This window comes from Manis javanica, chromosome 5 (genome assembly GCF_040802235.1).
Source record: "Manis javanica isolate MJ-LG chromosome 5, MJ_LKY, whole genome shotgun sequence".
Taxonomy (NCBI): Eukaryota; Metazoa; Chordata; class Mammalia; order Pholidota; family Manidae; genus Manis; species Manis javanica.
Genome location: NC_133160.1, coordinates 26,682,381 through 26,698,803, shown reverse-complemented (window position 1 = coordinate 26,698,803; position 16,423 = coordinate 26,682,381). Strand labels below are relative to the sequence as shown.

At 44.2% G+C, this 16,423-nt stretch overlaps 2 protein-coding genes across 14 annotated transcripts in view; one reads left to right on the top strand and one right to left on the bottom strand.

The window, feature by feature from the left end:
* Positions 1–1,421: 1,421 nt before the first annotated feature.
* LOC140849716 (nuclear envelope pore membrane protein POM 121-like) lies at positions 1,422–12,478 on the top strand. The gene is made up of 8 exons (XM_073238059.1): positions 1,422–1,489; positions 4,305–4,379; positions 5,920–6,070; positions 10,348–10,439; positions 11,060–11,133; positions 11,600–11,712; positions 11,840–11,933; positions 12,348–12,478. Exons 3-8 carry the CDS (start codon positions 6,008–6,010, stop codon positions 12,476–12,478), a joined length of 567 nt encoding a protein of 188 aa, XP_073094160.1. The 5' UTR covers positions 1,422–1,489; positions 4,305–4,379; positions 5,920–6,007.
* A 497-nt stretch (positions 12,479–12,975) lies between these two features.
* LOC140849507 (uncharacterized) overlaps positions 12,976–16,423 on the bottom strand; it is a 34,181-nt gene continuing 30,733 nt past the window's right edge. For 8 of the 13 annotated variants that reach the window (XR_012131441.1, XR_012131443.1, XR_012131442.1 and 5 more), the window contains one exon: positions 12,976–14,079. Coding sequence is in view for 2 of the 13 variants with exons in the window: in XM_073236797.1 (XP_073092898.1) it covers positions 13,992–14,079 (88 nt within the window). In the remaining 11 variants the exon portion in view is untranslated. Of the gene's footprint in view, positions 14,080–14,359; positions 14,467–14,738; positions 14,861–15,186; positions 15,262–16,423 lie in introns of all 13 variants that reach the window. The other 5 variants (XR_012131436.1, XR_012131438.1, XR_012131439.1 and 2 more) reach the window with 3 other exon arrangements.

Sequence of the window (16,423 nt, the reverse complement as noted above, 5' to 3'; positions counted from 1 at the left end):
TCTAAAACTCCATCCTGACCTTGTCAATGGCCATCAATTTGGAAGCAATGTATTTAAAAGTTTTAAATCTTTTACCAGCTTAAAAAGTTTTGTTTCTGAAAGTGATCTTTAGACTTCAGTAAACCTGTTTTTGTTTTTGTAATCAGGTTGAACCCTAGCCCAACATGCCCGTGTGGAGGACTAACACCTGCTTACCGCCTCTCGGTCAGTTTCTGCAAGCAGCCTTCATGCGCATGCGTGTCTACTGCATGACACACCCTGTCACCCAGTAATGGCCAGTGCGCGCAAAGGGACCCAGTTGCCAGTGCATACACCATTCACTCATGGGCTTAGGACGACCTACAGAAACTGACTGCTGCCCACCTCCCAGCCACATGCTGCTTGTGGTGGTTTTTCCCAATCACTGCTGGCAGGCTGTTTGGCTGCTTTGCCGAGACAACTACAGCTGGGCTATGTGCTGGGCAGGGCTGGCCAGCTGTTTGGATGTACGTGCCTGCACAGGGGGCCTGCCCTGGCACATGAAGAGGTCAGCTGGGCCCAGAGCCTGGACTCAGAACCAGGCCCTGGCTTAGCAGGACCTCACCCCCAAGCACAGCTTCCCTGGCCTATGACCCATGCCCTGACCCATGGTATCTTAACAGCCTGACCCTAAGGCTGACACAGAACCCCATATCCTTCAGGCTGGCAACTCCTACCACCATATTTAAGAGCCCCTGGGCTAGAGAGACCTGGGTCTGCAGTCCCTGACTTCCCAGCCTGGGGAGAAGACAGGCGTGGACACGCTGTCCCCATGCCTGCCCACATTTGGGGCCGAATGTGCCCAAGAGGTCCCCGGTTTCTGGCCATGACGAAGCCCATCAAGGCAATGGATGGGGAGGGAGGAAGGGGAGGGTCTCACAGGACATTCCCAGCCAGTGGGACCAGGAGCTGGCCAGTGAAGACCCCTCCCCCCAACAAGTACCATGTGGCAGTGAAGACTAATCACGTCCCTAACCCTCTACTTCCCTCCTGGAAGGGGCGCAAAAGGAGGAAACAATGGGGAGAGACGTTAACGTTCATAAAAACATGGTCAAGGTGCTCAAGGCAGCATAAGAGTGGGTGTGATTTTTGTCCCATGCGCTGACTCCCGCAGGAGGGGTGGGCACTGAGCCGCGAGCCCCCAGACGGCCTTCGCGCGCCGTCTCCCGGCAACTTCGGAACGCGCGCGGCCAACGCTCAAAGCTCGCCTCGCCTCTGGCCCCGGCGCGCTAGCGAAGGGAGTTCGTGTGGCAGAGAGCCTTGGGCCCCGCTCGCCTGCCAGATCTCGGTGATCCCTCCGCATGGGAAATTTTCTCAGCAAGCTACGCCCCCCGCAGCTCGGCCCCGCCCCGGAGGCCAGGAGCCGCCCACCCCCCCCCCCCGCCCCGCCCGCTCCCGCGGCCCGTCGCTACCCCATTCACCCCTCAGTCCCCACTCCTTTCCTCCGATCCCCTTGGAGGCCTTGCTGCCGGTAAGATACGCTGACCCTCCCCAGACCGAGGAGTTGACTTTGTTTCTTTGGGTTTTTTAAAAATTCTATTTTATTAAGGTATTATTGATATAAACACTCTTATGAAGGTTTCACATGAAAAAACAATGTGGTTACTACATTCACCCCTGTTATCGTGTCCCCGCCACACCCCATTGCAGTCACTGCCCATCAGCGTAGTAAGATGCCAGAGTCACTATTTGCCTTCTTTGTACTAAACTGTCTTCCCCCTGATCCCCCCCACACCATGTGTGCCCATCATAATACCCCTGAATCCCCTTCTCCCACCCTCCCACACCCCTCCCCTTTGGTGACTGCTAGTCCCTTCTTGGGAGTCTGAGAGTCTGTGTTGTTTTGTTCCTTCAGTTTTGCTTCGTGTTATACTCCACAAAGGAGGGAAATCATTTGGTACTTGTCTTTCTCCGCCTGGCTTATTTCACTGAGCATAATATCCTTCAGCTCCTCCCATGTTGCTGCCAATTGTAGAATCTGTTTGTTTCTTATGGCTGAGTAGTATTCCGTTGTGTATATGTACCACCTCTTCTTTATCCATGCATCTCCTGATGGACACTTAGGTTGCTTCTGTATTCTAGCTATTGCAAATAGTGCTGAAATAAACATAGGGGTGCATATGTCTTTTGGAATCTGAGAATTATATTCTTTGGGTAAATTCCTAGGAGTGAATTCCCAGGTCAAATGCTATTTCTATTCTTTGAGGAACCTCCATATTGCTTTCCACAATGGTTGAAATAGCTTACATTCCCATCAGCAGTGTAGGAGTGTTCCCCTTTCTCCACATCCACACCAGCATTAGTTGTTCTTCGTCTTTTCATACTGGCCATCCTTACTGGCGTGAGGTGATATCTCATTGTAGTTTTTACTTGCATTTCCCTCATGATTAGTGATGTGGAGCATCTTTTTATGGGCGTGTTCACCATCTGAATTTCTTCTTTGAAAAGTGGTCTGTTCATATCCTCTGCCCATTTGTTAATCAGGTTATTTGCTTCTTGGGTATTAAAGCATGTGAGCTCTTTATATATTTTGGATCATAACCCCTTCTCGGATATGCCATTTATGAATATATTCTATACTATAGGATGCCTTTTTGTTCTGTTGATGGTGTCCTTTGCTGCACAGAAGCTTTTAAGTTTGATGTACTCCCATGTGTTCATTTTTTCTTTTGTTTCCCTTGCTCGAGGAGATGCATTCAGTAAAAAGTTGCTCATGTTTATATTCAGAATATTTTTGCCTATGTTATTTTCTAGCAGTTTTATGGTTTCATGACTTACATTCAGGTCTTTGATCCATTTTGAGTTTAGTTTTGTGTATGGGGATAGACGATAATCCAGTTTCATTCAACTGCATGCAACTGTCCAGTTTTGCCAACACCAGTTGTTGAAGAAGCTGCTATTTGCCCATTGTATGTCCATGGCTCCTTTATCATATATTAATTGACAATATATACTTGGGTTTATATCTGGGCTCTCTAGTCTTTTCCACTGATCTATGGGTCTATTCTTGTGCCAGTACCAAATTGTCTTGATTACTGTGGCTTTGTAGTAGAGCTTGAAGCCGGGGAGCATAATCCCACCTGCTTTCTTCTTCCTCCTCAGGATTGCTTTGGCTATTCGGGGTGGAGGAATTGGCTTTTAAATCCTTTTTTCTTCTTAAGTCCTAAATGGGTTTGTGTGTCTCACATGCCTCTCAACACCCAAAAAACAAGGTGTTTAACCTCTTTAAGCACCTTGGTGTGTATCAGCCATGTCCTGCCTTCCTTTAGCCTTTGCTATGAGATGTGCTGCCAGAACTGTTCCCTTCCTTCAGTTCTTAAAGCTCTGAGCTTTAATACAGTATGGGTTTAGCAGAATACTTGGTAAATCACTTAAAATATCCCTAATTCAGGTGAAAATATTGTCTGTCTTTAAAGCATAGTACTACAATAGGTTTTGCTACTTTATTTCTTTGGGCCAATGCATTGTATCAGCAGAGCTCAAAGAGGTGTACCCAGGAAACCTCCTTGATGGATGTAACTTGGCTGATAAAGATGATTAGATTAAAAGACTTGATTTTTCATTTGGTCCCAGTGGCTGAGTGATAACAACAAAATTCAAAGCTTGGGTGGCAGCACTATGTCCTTGAGAAGTACATTTATTTGAAAAGGTGAACATTCAGGTTTTTAAAAGGTTTGCCTTTGGGTGTGTATTTCTGATGACTTAGCATAAAAGATTGAAGGAATCTTGTGGAGGTCAGAGAGAAAATTACTATTATTAGGGTCCAAACAGGTTTCTCATGTTCTCCAGGTTGGTAATTTTTCTAGACCCCAGTGAGCCTATAACTGAGGGCTCTGTATTATCTTTCCCATAATTGGAATAAGCAGTGATTATGTGCACCATGCACAGGCCCTTATGTGTGATGTGTGAAGTTCTTCTCTTACAGACTGAACTAAATGAGAGCATTGGGGGATGGGTGTAGTTGGGTCACTAAAGTGTTTTTTTGTCTTTAATTTATGGGTGGGAGGATATTAAATTTGTGATTGAAGTGCTTTTGGGAGAACTTAGCAAATAATCAGTACACCTGAATAGTTCAAAAGGTCTCGGAGCATTTTTATACTTTTCTTATTAGATTAGGACAGGCCTATAATAAATTTACCTTCCTGAATCTTTGAGATTTGAAGCAATCTTTTCTTGTCTAGCATGAACCTATGTTCCATAGAAAGAGTGTAAGATCTCAGGAATATGAGAGTAGGCTTTAAAGAGAAAGTCGTATCATCTAACTGAGGGTTTGTGATTTGTCACAGGTGCCAAGACAGCAGTGTGAGGTCAGCTTTTACGCCCGTGCTGACCAAAGGAGTCCGTACTCCTTTTGTGCCTAAGTAAGTGAGAATCCATCTGGGTGGGATTTCCTATTTGAAAAAGGTCATTATCAGAGTTATTGTCCTGTAAATTTTCCTCCTTCAAATCAGAGAGGAACATTTTGAGTGACTTGCCACAATAACTACCTTGTCTAATTCCTTTTTCTATTTTTCATTAATATGCATAAAATATGCTAAGGCTAAGAGGGTTTGTAGATACATTGAATAACCAAGTATGTAACAAAAATATCACAAGGTTTGTGCAATGGATAACATGCAACAGTACAAAATTTAAGAAAAATGTTAGATTTCTGCATTTGAGCTTAATTATACTTGAGGAAGAATTGGCTGGGAGAGAAAGAGGCTGCAAATGTTTGTGAAAAGACTTGGGGTAACTTACATCTTGAATTTGGGTCAGCACAATGTCATGGCTGCCAAGAAAGCTTAACATGCTCCTACTCTGTGCTGATAGGAGAACAAAGACGGGGAAGAGGCAGGTCAGTGGTAGTGCTCGAATGCCTTAGTCCCGTGGTCCGTGGAGCACTGTTGGTGGGCTGTGCTGCCCTGCAAGACGAGGCAGACACAGAGCGAAATTCACTGGGAGAGAGGGAAGCAGCTCAAGATGTCACGGGGTGGTGGTGGTGGGCAAGGGGGTTCTAAAGGTACATAAGTACTGGCCCAGAGGAGAAAAACCTGAGGGGCGTAAGGAAGTGAGGGAGGGAAGGACAATGGTCTGCCAAAGTCTGAAGGGCTGTCACAGGAAAGGAGGACAATTGGCCTGGTTTGGCTCCAGATGGGATCCATAGGTGAAGTAGGTGAAGGAGGAAGTATGTTTTCACCCAGTGTAGGAATAAACTGGTCTCTGGTTGACATTCATCAGCCAGAGATAGTGAGCTGTCTGCGCTGTCACAAAGGTTGAATGGCTAGTTCACAGGAAAGATGTTTAGGAAATTTCTGTTTCAGTTTGAATCTTAGAAAAAGTGGTTGGTTCCTCCTAATTTTTTTTGACAGCTTTATTGAGGTACAATGGACATAAAATACTGTGCCTCTTTAAAGTGTACAATCTGATAAATTTTGATATGTATCCTTATCAGAATTATTGTCCTATACATTTTCCTCTGTGAAATCAGAGAGGAACATTTTGAGGAACTTGCCACAATAACTATTTTGTCTAATTTCACACCCGTGAAACCATCAGCACAGTCAAGATAATGAACATCACCACTCCTGCCAGAAGTTTCCCCGTGCCCCTCGGTGAAGCCTTAAAACCTCCCTCTCACCCTGCCCCTGCTGCCAGGCATCCATTGGTCCCCATTCTGTCACTATAGATTTGTGTGCATTTCCCAGACTACACATAAGTAGAATCATATGTTTAATTTTTAAAATACTTAGCTTTCCCTTTCTGACTTTGTGAGACAGGTTTAGCTGAATTAACAGTAAAATTAACATTATCCTTTTTCATTACATTAGAACGATTTTGTGACCATGGGATAAAGCCTTAAAACAATGTTGTTGCCCTTCAGTAGCACATCTGTGTTTTTCCCTTTCATTTCCCTTTTAGGCCTGGGCCTCTGAAGAGTGGCCGCAATGTCCAGAGCTCAGATGGCCGCCTAAATAAGAGATTCCACCCCTACACACGTGGCATCCCTATGTCTGGTCGCAGTCACAATGCCATTCCCAGCGACCACAGCTCGACTGGAGGGATCTCTCAGGTACATTCACCTGGTGGTGTGGAAGAAGTGGGGTCTTTGCATTTATTAGTTGATTATGCAGTGTTTACTAGCCGCCTTCTGTCAGATGCTGAGATCACCTCTAAGGCAACAGCAGTTACCAACCCCTGAATGATCGCTATAGACCAGTGGAACAAACTAGAAAGCCCAGAATGCTTATGTGGAAACCTGAATACAAGACACAGCCATTATTATAGACAGATGGACAAAGGATGAATAATTCAAAAACTGGTACTAATTTGATTAAAAAGGTAGATTGAGTCTGGATTGCATTGGGTCATAAATTAATCCTATAGGCACTGGGAATTTAATGAAAGTTTTTAAAATAAGTGGTTATAATTCTTTTTAGAAAGGATGTAGTGTAGACTGGAGAACAGATCAAGTTTTGCTACCAGAATGACTTGGGTTCAAATCTTGGCTTTGGCACTTAGTAGCTATAGACTCTTGGGCAGGTAAATGACTTGAACTCTCTTTTTCTCATCTCTAAAGGGCTGTTGTAAAGACTGAAGGTAATGTTTGAAAAGCACCCATTACAGTGCTTGTCAGTAAGTGGGCACCCAATATATAGGAGCTTGAAAAAAATAATGCATGTGCGGAGGAGGTTTTTGAGAGGAGAAAGAATTTGACATAAGTTTTCATCCATACAGAAGGCTCTTAGAGTAATATAAATGACATGTTAATGATAAGTGACAAATGTAGGAGATGAAGGCCCCAGCCAGGCAGTTATGGCAATGCAGAGGACAACAGTACGAAGTCTTTATTCTGCACTAGGCCCTCTGCTGAGCACTGTACATCCATTTCCTCAATCAGTGATCACAACAGAACTATGAGATACATAGTCATTGCTCCTCCTTACAATTTCACATCAAATGTCACACATACACAAAAGGAAGGGAAAATATCATAATGAACCTCCATGTAGCTCCAGCAGTTAACTGTTTTGTCAGTCCTGTTCCGTCAACACCCCCACCCCAGGTTGGTTTTGCTCTTGTGTTTTAAAGTACAAACATGTTGTTTCACCTGTAGGTACTTCAGTGTATTTTTTTAACTTTTTGAACATTAATAACCACAATACCTTTATTCCTCTGAATAATTATGACTTACTGTTAGTTATTATCACTTCAATTTGCCCTTATTACCCTATCTTATTATAGTTACTTTGAATCAGGGACCAAAAATCAACTCATTGCATTTGGTTCACATGTCTCTTATACTCTCTCTTTTTTTTTTTTGAGCATTCAAGGTATGTAATTAGTATATGTAATAAAAAGTCTGAAGGTAAGACTGTACACTTGTGGAAATAAAGATTCTGACCTACTTCATAAGGTAGTTGTGAGGTTGTACATATAAAGTGTTCAAGAGTTTGCATTGTCCATAGTAAACATTCAAGAAGTGCCACCTATTACTATAATTTTAAATAAGTACAGTCCTTTAATTTCAGGGAACTTAATTCACACTCAGAGCTTCAGACTTAACATTATACAATGCTATGTATGGTGGCCTAACAAGCAGGCAAGGTAACAATAATCTTAAACTTTTTAACAGGTTGTTTTATATTTTTGAGATGTGCCCTTCTTGGCTTTTAATCTAATTATAATGCTTTGAAATTATGCATGTTTTCACGTAGTGTAACTTCAGTCTTGAGCAATAGTTATGTTTAAATTATTATGATGTACTTTTGTATCACAACAAAATTACATTGTCCTCATAGGATTGAATTTCAGTCATAGAGAAAATGAAGAAGGACTCATAATTGTAAATATCTCCACTTTAATCAGCATAATGTACATTATCATTTTATTTAAAAGGTTATTCATTGAAAATCATCAGGTATTTATTGTATAGATGCCTTTAAACTTGGGTTTTAAATATAGGTTTTGTTTTTTCTTATTCTAGAAATGTTCATTAGTTTATCTTAATTTGAATTAATTGGAAATGGCGGTCACCTGGGGGAAAATGCAGACCCAAATGTAGGCTCGTCTCCGGGCTTCTCTTCTCTGTCTTGCCTCCACAGCGTCTCAGTGCTTTAGCAGCTCTTTCCCACTGCCATGCCTCCAAACAGATGTGCTCCTCATCTTCTTCAGCATTTGCTGCTTGCCCTCAGCAGGCGGTTGGTCTAGAACACTGTACTAGGCCTTTGCCACATTTTGTTGTAAAGTTCCCATTACCAGTGGAGCCTGTGGCCTACTGCAAGATGTACACTCACTGACACTGACAGCTTTTGGATATTCTGTTGTGAGTAGTTAGCGGCCCCCTACAGATGTGTGATGTTTGAAAATGTAAGTTCTCAGAAGCAGGTGTCAGGAAGCAGAGACTATATATGAACCTTCTTTACACGATGCCTCATGGGAAGAACGGGCGGTGAATAGTGAACACAGTGAGATCAGCCCAGATGGCAGCCCTCATATTTGGACTGGTAGCACAGCTACTTGACTTACTTTGATTTTTCAGAGGAACTGGTAAACACCCAAATCTAAGCTGTGCAAATTAGAAGTTCTACCTTTGCCATTGTAAATCATTACCAGCATTAAACTGGTACTGATTATGTAAATTAGTACCAGCATCAAACTGGTACTAATTATGTAACAGAGAAAGTGAACAGTCCTCTGACTTCTCTGTGTGTGGCATTGGTGTCTCCATTTGTCTTAAAGGACATACTGTTGTCCAAGGCAGAAATATTTACAATGGCCTTAAATTGTCTAACCTCAAGCTTGCATTTCTAACTTCTTATCCCTTTATATGTACCCCATAATTAAGGCAAATCAAAATGGTTCCTAAGAGCACCTAATACTGATACTTCCCTGCATCCTGACCTTTCCATGTTCTGTTCTCTGTCCAGAATGACTACCCATCCCACTGCAAGCCTATAAAGTTTGTCTGTCTCCAAGTGTTTTTTTTTTTTTAAGTCAAATCATGAAGGACCATCTCAGATACCACCTTCATCCACTGATTCTTCTAACTGAACTCTGCATAATCTTTTCTTAGGCTCCTGGCCAGAGACCTTCTTTATCTTTGGTTGCTGTCATCATTTTGTGTCCTGTCCTGTCTCTTTTCCAGATTGTAAATTTCTTGATGATGGAACCACGATACTTATCTTCAGATTCTTTGTAGAGTTTGAAGGTATAGTTTGAATCCTTATGAAGCAGGAACTAGGCAAATAAAAATGGAATTCCAATGCAGAGCTAACTGCCAGAGACATAGATTGTTTTTATGAGTTGCCTTGTTGTGTATTCCTTGTCCACTTCTCATTTGACACCTTCATTATATTCATATGGAACTTTGAGACTCCATTTTTACATGGTACGGATATTAATTCATCAGTTTAATGGAAAAGACCTGCCTTTTAATGTTGCTTATGGTTTTGTTTTTGTTTTGGGGTGTTTTGGTTTCCTATTTTCTTCATAGTTTATGGAAACATTAGTATGGTTGAAAATTCAAATGGCACAAAAGGTGTATAGTAAAGTCTCTTTCACATGTGACAATATTTTTATACAGAAAGGTTCCTAGTTTTATGTAACCGCCTGTCAGCTTTCTGTCTTCTCTCTCTGGTACAATCTCTCCCTACCCAACCTTATCTAACAGCTTGTCTGTTTTGTTACAGTCCTTTTCTTTGTTACACTTCCAAATGTAAATCTTTTATCACGTCTGTGTTGTACGTGTATGCACAGTCTATGAGGTAGAGAGAAAACACTTTTCCCATAATTGTTGAACTGGATTATCCTGAACGCTGGCTAGTCACGGATGGATGGCTGTATGGATAATTATCATATGACAGTAAATACCATAGATATTGCAAAAGTCACAAGTGTCACAATAGCATATTTTTAAAATTTAATAAAATAAAACTGAAAATTTAATGAAAGCAAGACCAAACTAGCTTACTGGTTTATTTTCACTGGAAGAGTTTCTGAGTTTCCCTTTATCATGTCCATGGACTAATACGGCATGACCTTGTATGCATCAGAGCTCGCTCTCAGCCGCCACTGAGTATGACGTTCCACTCTCCAGGATATGCAGAAAGGACGCTCATTCCTCCGCCATTTATTAGCATTCCATTACTTTCTCTGACTTTATAACCCATAGTTAATACTGGCAATTGACTCACTTTCCAGAAGCCCCTCTTCACAAAGAAATGTTTTTTAGTCACTTGGACAGGAGACTTTATATACAGTGATGGGTTAGAGCCACAGAATTATGTTGAAGGTCAGCTCCTAAGTTATTACATAGGGTCAGTCACGTGACTTGTGTTTGGCTTTTAGCTCTGTAAGAGAAGAGGTTCCGGTGCCTCACCCTTCTCCATCCCCAACTCGTGCTACATGAAGACAATAGAGAGGCCAGCAAAGAAAATGAGGTAATCGCTGATTTGCTCTGTGGATTAATGAGAGGGTAGGAAAGGAGGGGAATTCACTTGGCTCTCAGGCTTTCTGAGACTCCAATTTGGAGAATCAAAGCACTTCACATCCAAAGGGCAGCGACATTGCCGCCCTGAATCGCTCTCGTCTCTTGCAGTCATCACATACCTACCACACCTGCCTCTGCTCCCCCTCATCTTCAGCGTGAGGGGCTGGGGTGTAAGGGGAAGGGCCGCATGGGACGGAGTGAGCAGAGTGACTGATGGGGGTGGGCAGCAGGCTTCACATTCTAGACCCCAGCTGACCCTCTAGGTGCCCGACTAGAATGCCCCTTTCTTAGAGAGAGAGCTGTGACTACAACTCTCAGACATTTGGCAGGTTGTATGGAAGGTCCGGGAGATTGTTTTGTGCTTGTTTTAAGACAAAGGTGTCTCTGTGGCTTCTCTCAACTGCCTCCCTTCATTTCTTTAGGAATTCTCTTTGATTTATTTTATTTGTTGTCTTGACACACTGAGATCTTAGTCATGGTTGTTCTAGACTTTGGCCAGTGGGTAGTTAGGAGGGTATAAGACATTATCCAGCACTTTTCTAAACTTAATTGTGCCTCTTCCTCCTACAGAAAACAGGAGCTTCCTCCTAACTCTGGCTCCTCAGATCCCTTGGGAAGTGAGAAGGGGTCCCAGGGAGAACAGGGTAAGTTGACGAACGCATGGCATGTGTTGGCGGTAGTGTGTATGGAGGGCGCATGGACTACAACCCACCAGAAACATGTACTAAGCCTTGATTTGTGTGGGGCATGGTAATTACAGAGACAGATGTTCCTCTCCTTCGGGCTTTACGGTCTGGTAAGGGAGAAAGGTGGCCTAGACTCATATAGCATAACCCAGGCCACATGGGGGGTTCAGGGTAAGGTAAGCCTAGGTGGGGTAATCTGTGCAGTCCAGGCAATTTCTGTCCAGTAAGCAACCATGTGCACACATTTGGAGCGATTACCACCTCATGGCTTCTTGACTGTTAGAAATAATCTTGCCAACACCATCCAAGAGCCCAAACCATGGAAGATAGAATCTCAGAGACACCTAGTGAAAGTTCAGTATTAAAAACTAGGCTGGAAAGACAAAGAGAAGAGAAGAAAGTAAGTCTGATATTTTATTTGCAGCTACAACCACATCTGGGAAGGCCAACTCCAGGGATTCTCCACCCAGCAGCTCGCGGCCACGTAGACGCAAATTCCAACTGGTGCCGTCCAGGCGAGGGATCCCACTTATCATGGTATGGTCTGTCCACCCGCCCCTGCCCACCCCAGCCTGGCTCCCCTGAGTCCCAGGAATGGAAGGGTCAGTGCAGGTTTCTTTCACTGCCTTCTGACTGGCTCGGCTTCTCCTTTTCCTCTTGGTAGCCTGAAGCTCCCATGCTCGGCTATACCATCACAGTCGAAGAGTATGAGCAAGTTCAGACAGAGTGGCTGAAGACCGTCTTCAAGGATAAGACTGGTAAGGAATACGGGTTAATTTCACACTCCAGAGACGGTTCCCTTTGGTTATATTTTGGTCTTTCTCCTCTGAGAAATCCAGCTCTTGGGTTCTCAGTGGACTCCGAGCACAGTGAGCACTGACATTGAGAGGAAGCATTTCTACACGAGTTCCCCTGAGTCCCTGAGCCTCCCCGTGCCCTGCGAGGCCCCTGGAAAGAATTCTCCCACCAGGGAGGACAAGCCTTTCTTTCTTCCTTCGAAACTGCCTCAAACTCTGAGAGTGCGAACCCTCCTGGCCCTCCACCGTCTAATCTCATCCTGCCTGCTGCGGGGACTGCTGCTTCCTCAGCCTCCCTCCCAGCCCCAAGCACTAACCTGCTGCTGGGGAGCTTGGGGAAGTTGGCAAACTCCCTGGGCCTACCTTCTTTTCCAGGCGAGTGGGACAGCTTTCTGGGGAGCACACAGTGCCATCAGCCTCTGCTTAGGGGAAAGCAGCATGCCAGCCAGTCACTGAAATGGTTGAACCTGCTCTGGCTTAGCACACCTGAGCTGGTGCAGGCCTGACGGCTTCAGAACCCTCTCATCAGGAGGGAATTGTAGGGAAGGGCCTGCCATCCTTAAAGCTGGAGAAGGCCGCCTCGTTTTGGTAGTCAGAGGGCTGCTGGCTTGCAGCCCATTCCTTAGCTGCTCTCAGCTGTGCTTGGGTTTAGATGATTGGATTTTCTTTAGTGTCCACACATTTAACCCCTGCTAGGCCAAGTTTTATCCCCTGTTGTCTGTCTTATGATCTGTGAAGGGTAGAAATAAAGAGCCTTTCCCTGATTTTGAGCAATGAATACTTTAAGAACCTGTGGTAGAGATGAGTCATATTTGCTGACACCTGAATCCCTGGCACATAAGTCTTCTAGAGCACCAATACCATCACATTTGAGATACCAAAATTCACGTTTTCTGTTCTTCCTAGAATCTGCTGCAGTGGCAATGTTGGGGGGGAGGCATTGTGTATTTTCCTCATCCTTGTCCCCACCGTGACAAGCAATTGAAAGGCAGAGACACAGTAGTGAAGCAGAGGAAAAGATTTATTTAAAGTTACTTAGACAAAAAGAGCAGGTGACTCAGAGAGAGAGAGCAGCACCCTGCAAGGTTCAAAAGAGAGAGTTTACAGTGAAAAGGTTACGCACTTAGAAAGTGCGGGTGACCTCAGGGAGAGGAGTGCCCTGAAAGTTTGGGGTTCCCCCTTTTAAGGATTCTTCAGGAATGTGACTAAGGGCTGGGGGTACAGACCTGTTAGGTGGTCTTTGAATACTTAGAACTAATGTAGCACGAGGAACTTCCTGCTCTGATTTCTCCCTGGGAGCCCAGCATTTCTTGGCTGGGAGCATATCAAGACTGCCTGCCCGGCCCCCAAGGTGGGCTGAGTTATTGTCTGTTTGCTAAAGTGTAAGTTAAGAATCTTCTTAATGTCCTGGGTATTAAAACCCAATCTTATTTTTAAGATGGAATCCTTCCTGCCTGTTACTGTGTTGTTTATGCTGGGCTTGCTTGTCATTATTAATTGGGCAGATTGCAAACTACTTCATTAGGGAAAAAGAGTATATAGGTAAAGTTAAAAATATAAGCTGGGCCTGTATGATTAACACAATAAAGCCATGGGCTCTGCTGAGGTACCCTCCTTTCTCTGGGGAATATTCAAACATTCCAGGCCAAGCTGCTCCACGGCTTTTCTGAGCTTCCACTAGTTAACTCTGGGTCTCTTTTAATGGGCTTTTTCCTGGCCTTATTCTTTTTCCATCCCACTCACATCTATTTTCCTGCCTAACAGGGTGCGATCCCTTCCCCTCTGAGAAAGAACAGGATCAGAAGCAGGAGAAAGATCTGACCTCACTGGCAGTCACACAAGACCAAGATTTGCAGGTAGGCAGCAGAGCTCAGCGACTAGCCATTTCTGGCAGAACTTTTCCCAAACCACAGGAAAGCCAGGTAAAAATACCTTCCTGGGCCTCCTGCCTCCCAAGGAACTCAGCCTGGGAAGTCCTGTTGAAGCACCCAGTGTTCTGTTGGCCTGGCCCTCCACAGCTTAGGGCTCACAGAGAAGCACTTTCTGGTAGAAGCCATGCGCTGATGAGGTCTTTTTCCATTGGTACAGGATCAAAGCCCTGAGGAGCCTGAGAGAAAACACAGGTGTTTAGAAAACAACATCGACATCGGCAGGAACTAGCCTACGTCCCTTCCCCCTACCCCTGACACCTTATGCAGATGGAGACTTCGGCTCCTCCTGGGAAGAGCCTCTGACCTGTTGTATAAAGCAAATTGACTACAGCACATCTCTGGCTTCATCTTGCAGGGAGGGAGGGGCAGCCCTGGAGGCCACTGCCCTCTCCTGGAGGGCTCAGGCTTTTTGCAGGAGGGGAGGCAGGATGTGGCAGAGCACAGCCTGATTGATACCTTTGTTTACTTGAACGGTTCCACTGGTGAGGCTGGACAGAATCAAGAAACATCTGGACCGCCAGCTAAAAAAATGGTGGCATGCGAGGCGAGACAGAGGCTTCCTCCTAAAACCACATATAATACGAAAATATAACTAATACAACTAATCCTGAAAAAGCAACAGGAAAGAGGACTGCGCAAACTACAAACACCTGGAGAAAAGAATGAATCTCACAGAACTGGGTAACATACCAAAGCTGTGGCCTGGTAGGACCCAGGTCCTTCCCCCACCCCAGCTCTCAGGCAGGGAGGAAGAGAAATGGAGCAGGGAGGGAGTGGAGGCCTGGGACTGCTGAACACCTAACTCTGGACATCTGCTCTGGGAGCACAAACCTACATTTCATGGTGTTTTCATGGTGCTCTCGTGATTAGGGGGTTGGAAAGCTAAGACAGGCAGAATTCCTGGAGACACTGAGATTCCAGCCACTTGTGGAAAGCAGGGATCCATATCTGGCAGCTCTGGGACAAAAGAAAGGTGGGCAGTCTGAGAGACTTCCTAACAGCAAGAGGGCTGCTAAAGGGTCAAGGATGACACAGGTAGACAAAATTTTCCAGGGTCACTCTGATCACCAGGTTGGGAACTTTCACGATCTTCAGGAACTCCAGCTCCCTGGCTGGCTGCACAGCTCCATGAACCCACAGCTCCGCGATAAGCAGCCTACTGCACCTTTCTCCCGGCCAGCACCACCTGGCTCCCAAACCGACAAACCGTACCCTGGCATTAGGCCGACCAGAGGAAAGCCCTGTCTACAGCAACTACAAATGCAAAGCATAGAGGCTTATACCTGTGTGCTCGTCCCAGTGTTCGGGCAGTGGAGACAGGCACAGCAGCCAGGAAGCAGGAAACATCTCTTTCCTCCCTGCAGGCATCAATAACACTCCCCTATAACCCCCAACATTGCTTCAGGGGCTGAGCAGCTACAGAGAGTACAGCTTCTGAGCACTAGAGGGCGCCAAATACAAATATGAAACGCCAAAGGAAACAGGAACCTGGTTCAAAGTAAAATTATGAATATGAATACAACCTCTGAGAAAGATTAAAATGAAATCAGCCTCATGAATCTGCCTGAAAGGGATTTCAAAATAAAAATCATTAACATGCTCATGGAGGTACAGAAAAATATTCAAGAACTCAGGGAGGAATTCTGGTTGGAGATCCAATCATTATGGAACACAGTATTAGACATGAAACATACAATGCAAAGTTTTAAGAGCAGATTAGATATGGTGGAGGAGATGATAAATGAATTAGAAATTAGAGGAGAGGAATACAAACAAGCTGAGGCACAGAAAGAAAAAAGGATCTCTAAGAGTAAAAGAATATTGAGAGAACTGTGTGACCAATCCAAACGGAATACTATTTGTATTATAGGGGTTCCAGAAGAAGAAGAGAGAAAGGGGATAGAAAGTGTCTTTGAGGAGGTAATTGCTGAAAACTTCCCCAATCTGGGGAAGGAGACAGTCTCTCAGGCCATGGAGGTGCACAGATCTCCCAAAACAAGGGACCCAAGAAACACAACAAGAAGACATATTATAATTAAAATGGCAAAGATAAATGGTAAAGACAGAGGATTAAAACCAGCCAAAGAGAGAAAAAAGATCACATACAAAGGAAAACCCATCAGGCTATCACCAGACTTCTCAACAGAAACCTTACTGGCCAGAAGGGAGCGACATGATGTATTTAATGCAATGAAGCAGAAGGGCCTCAAAACAAGAATACTCTATCTGGAAAGATTATCATTTAAATTTGAAGGAGGGATTAAACAATTTCCAGATAGCAAAAGCTGAGAGAATTTACCTCCCATAAACCATCTCTACAGTGTATTTTGGAGGGACTGCTATAGATGGAAGTATTCCTATGGCTAAATAGCTGTCAACAGAGTAAAGAAAATAAAACCAGAGTAAATAAAACCACTGTAAAGAAAGTAGGCCAATTAATGACTAAGCCGATGCAAAATCAAATCAACTACCCCCAAAGATGGTCAATGGATAGACAAAGAATACAGAATATGATACCTA

What these genes read in the sequence shown, in the direction of transcription:
- LOC140849716 (XM_073238059.1), top strand. Translation starts at nt 6,008, where the DNA reads ATGTCTGGTCGCAGTCACAATGCCATTCCCAGCGACCACAGCTCGACT. An exon ending in GGGGTCCCAGGGAGAACAGG is followed by an intron (nt 11,134 to 11,599) that starts GTAAGTTGACGA and finishes TTTTATTTGCAG; the next exon opens with CTACAACCACATCTGGGAAG. An exon ending in GAGGGATCCCACTTATCATG is followed by an intron (nt 11,713 to 11,839) that starts GTATGGTCTGTC and finishes TCCTCTTGGTAG; the next exon opens with CCTGAAGCTCCCATGCTCGG.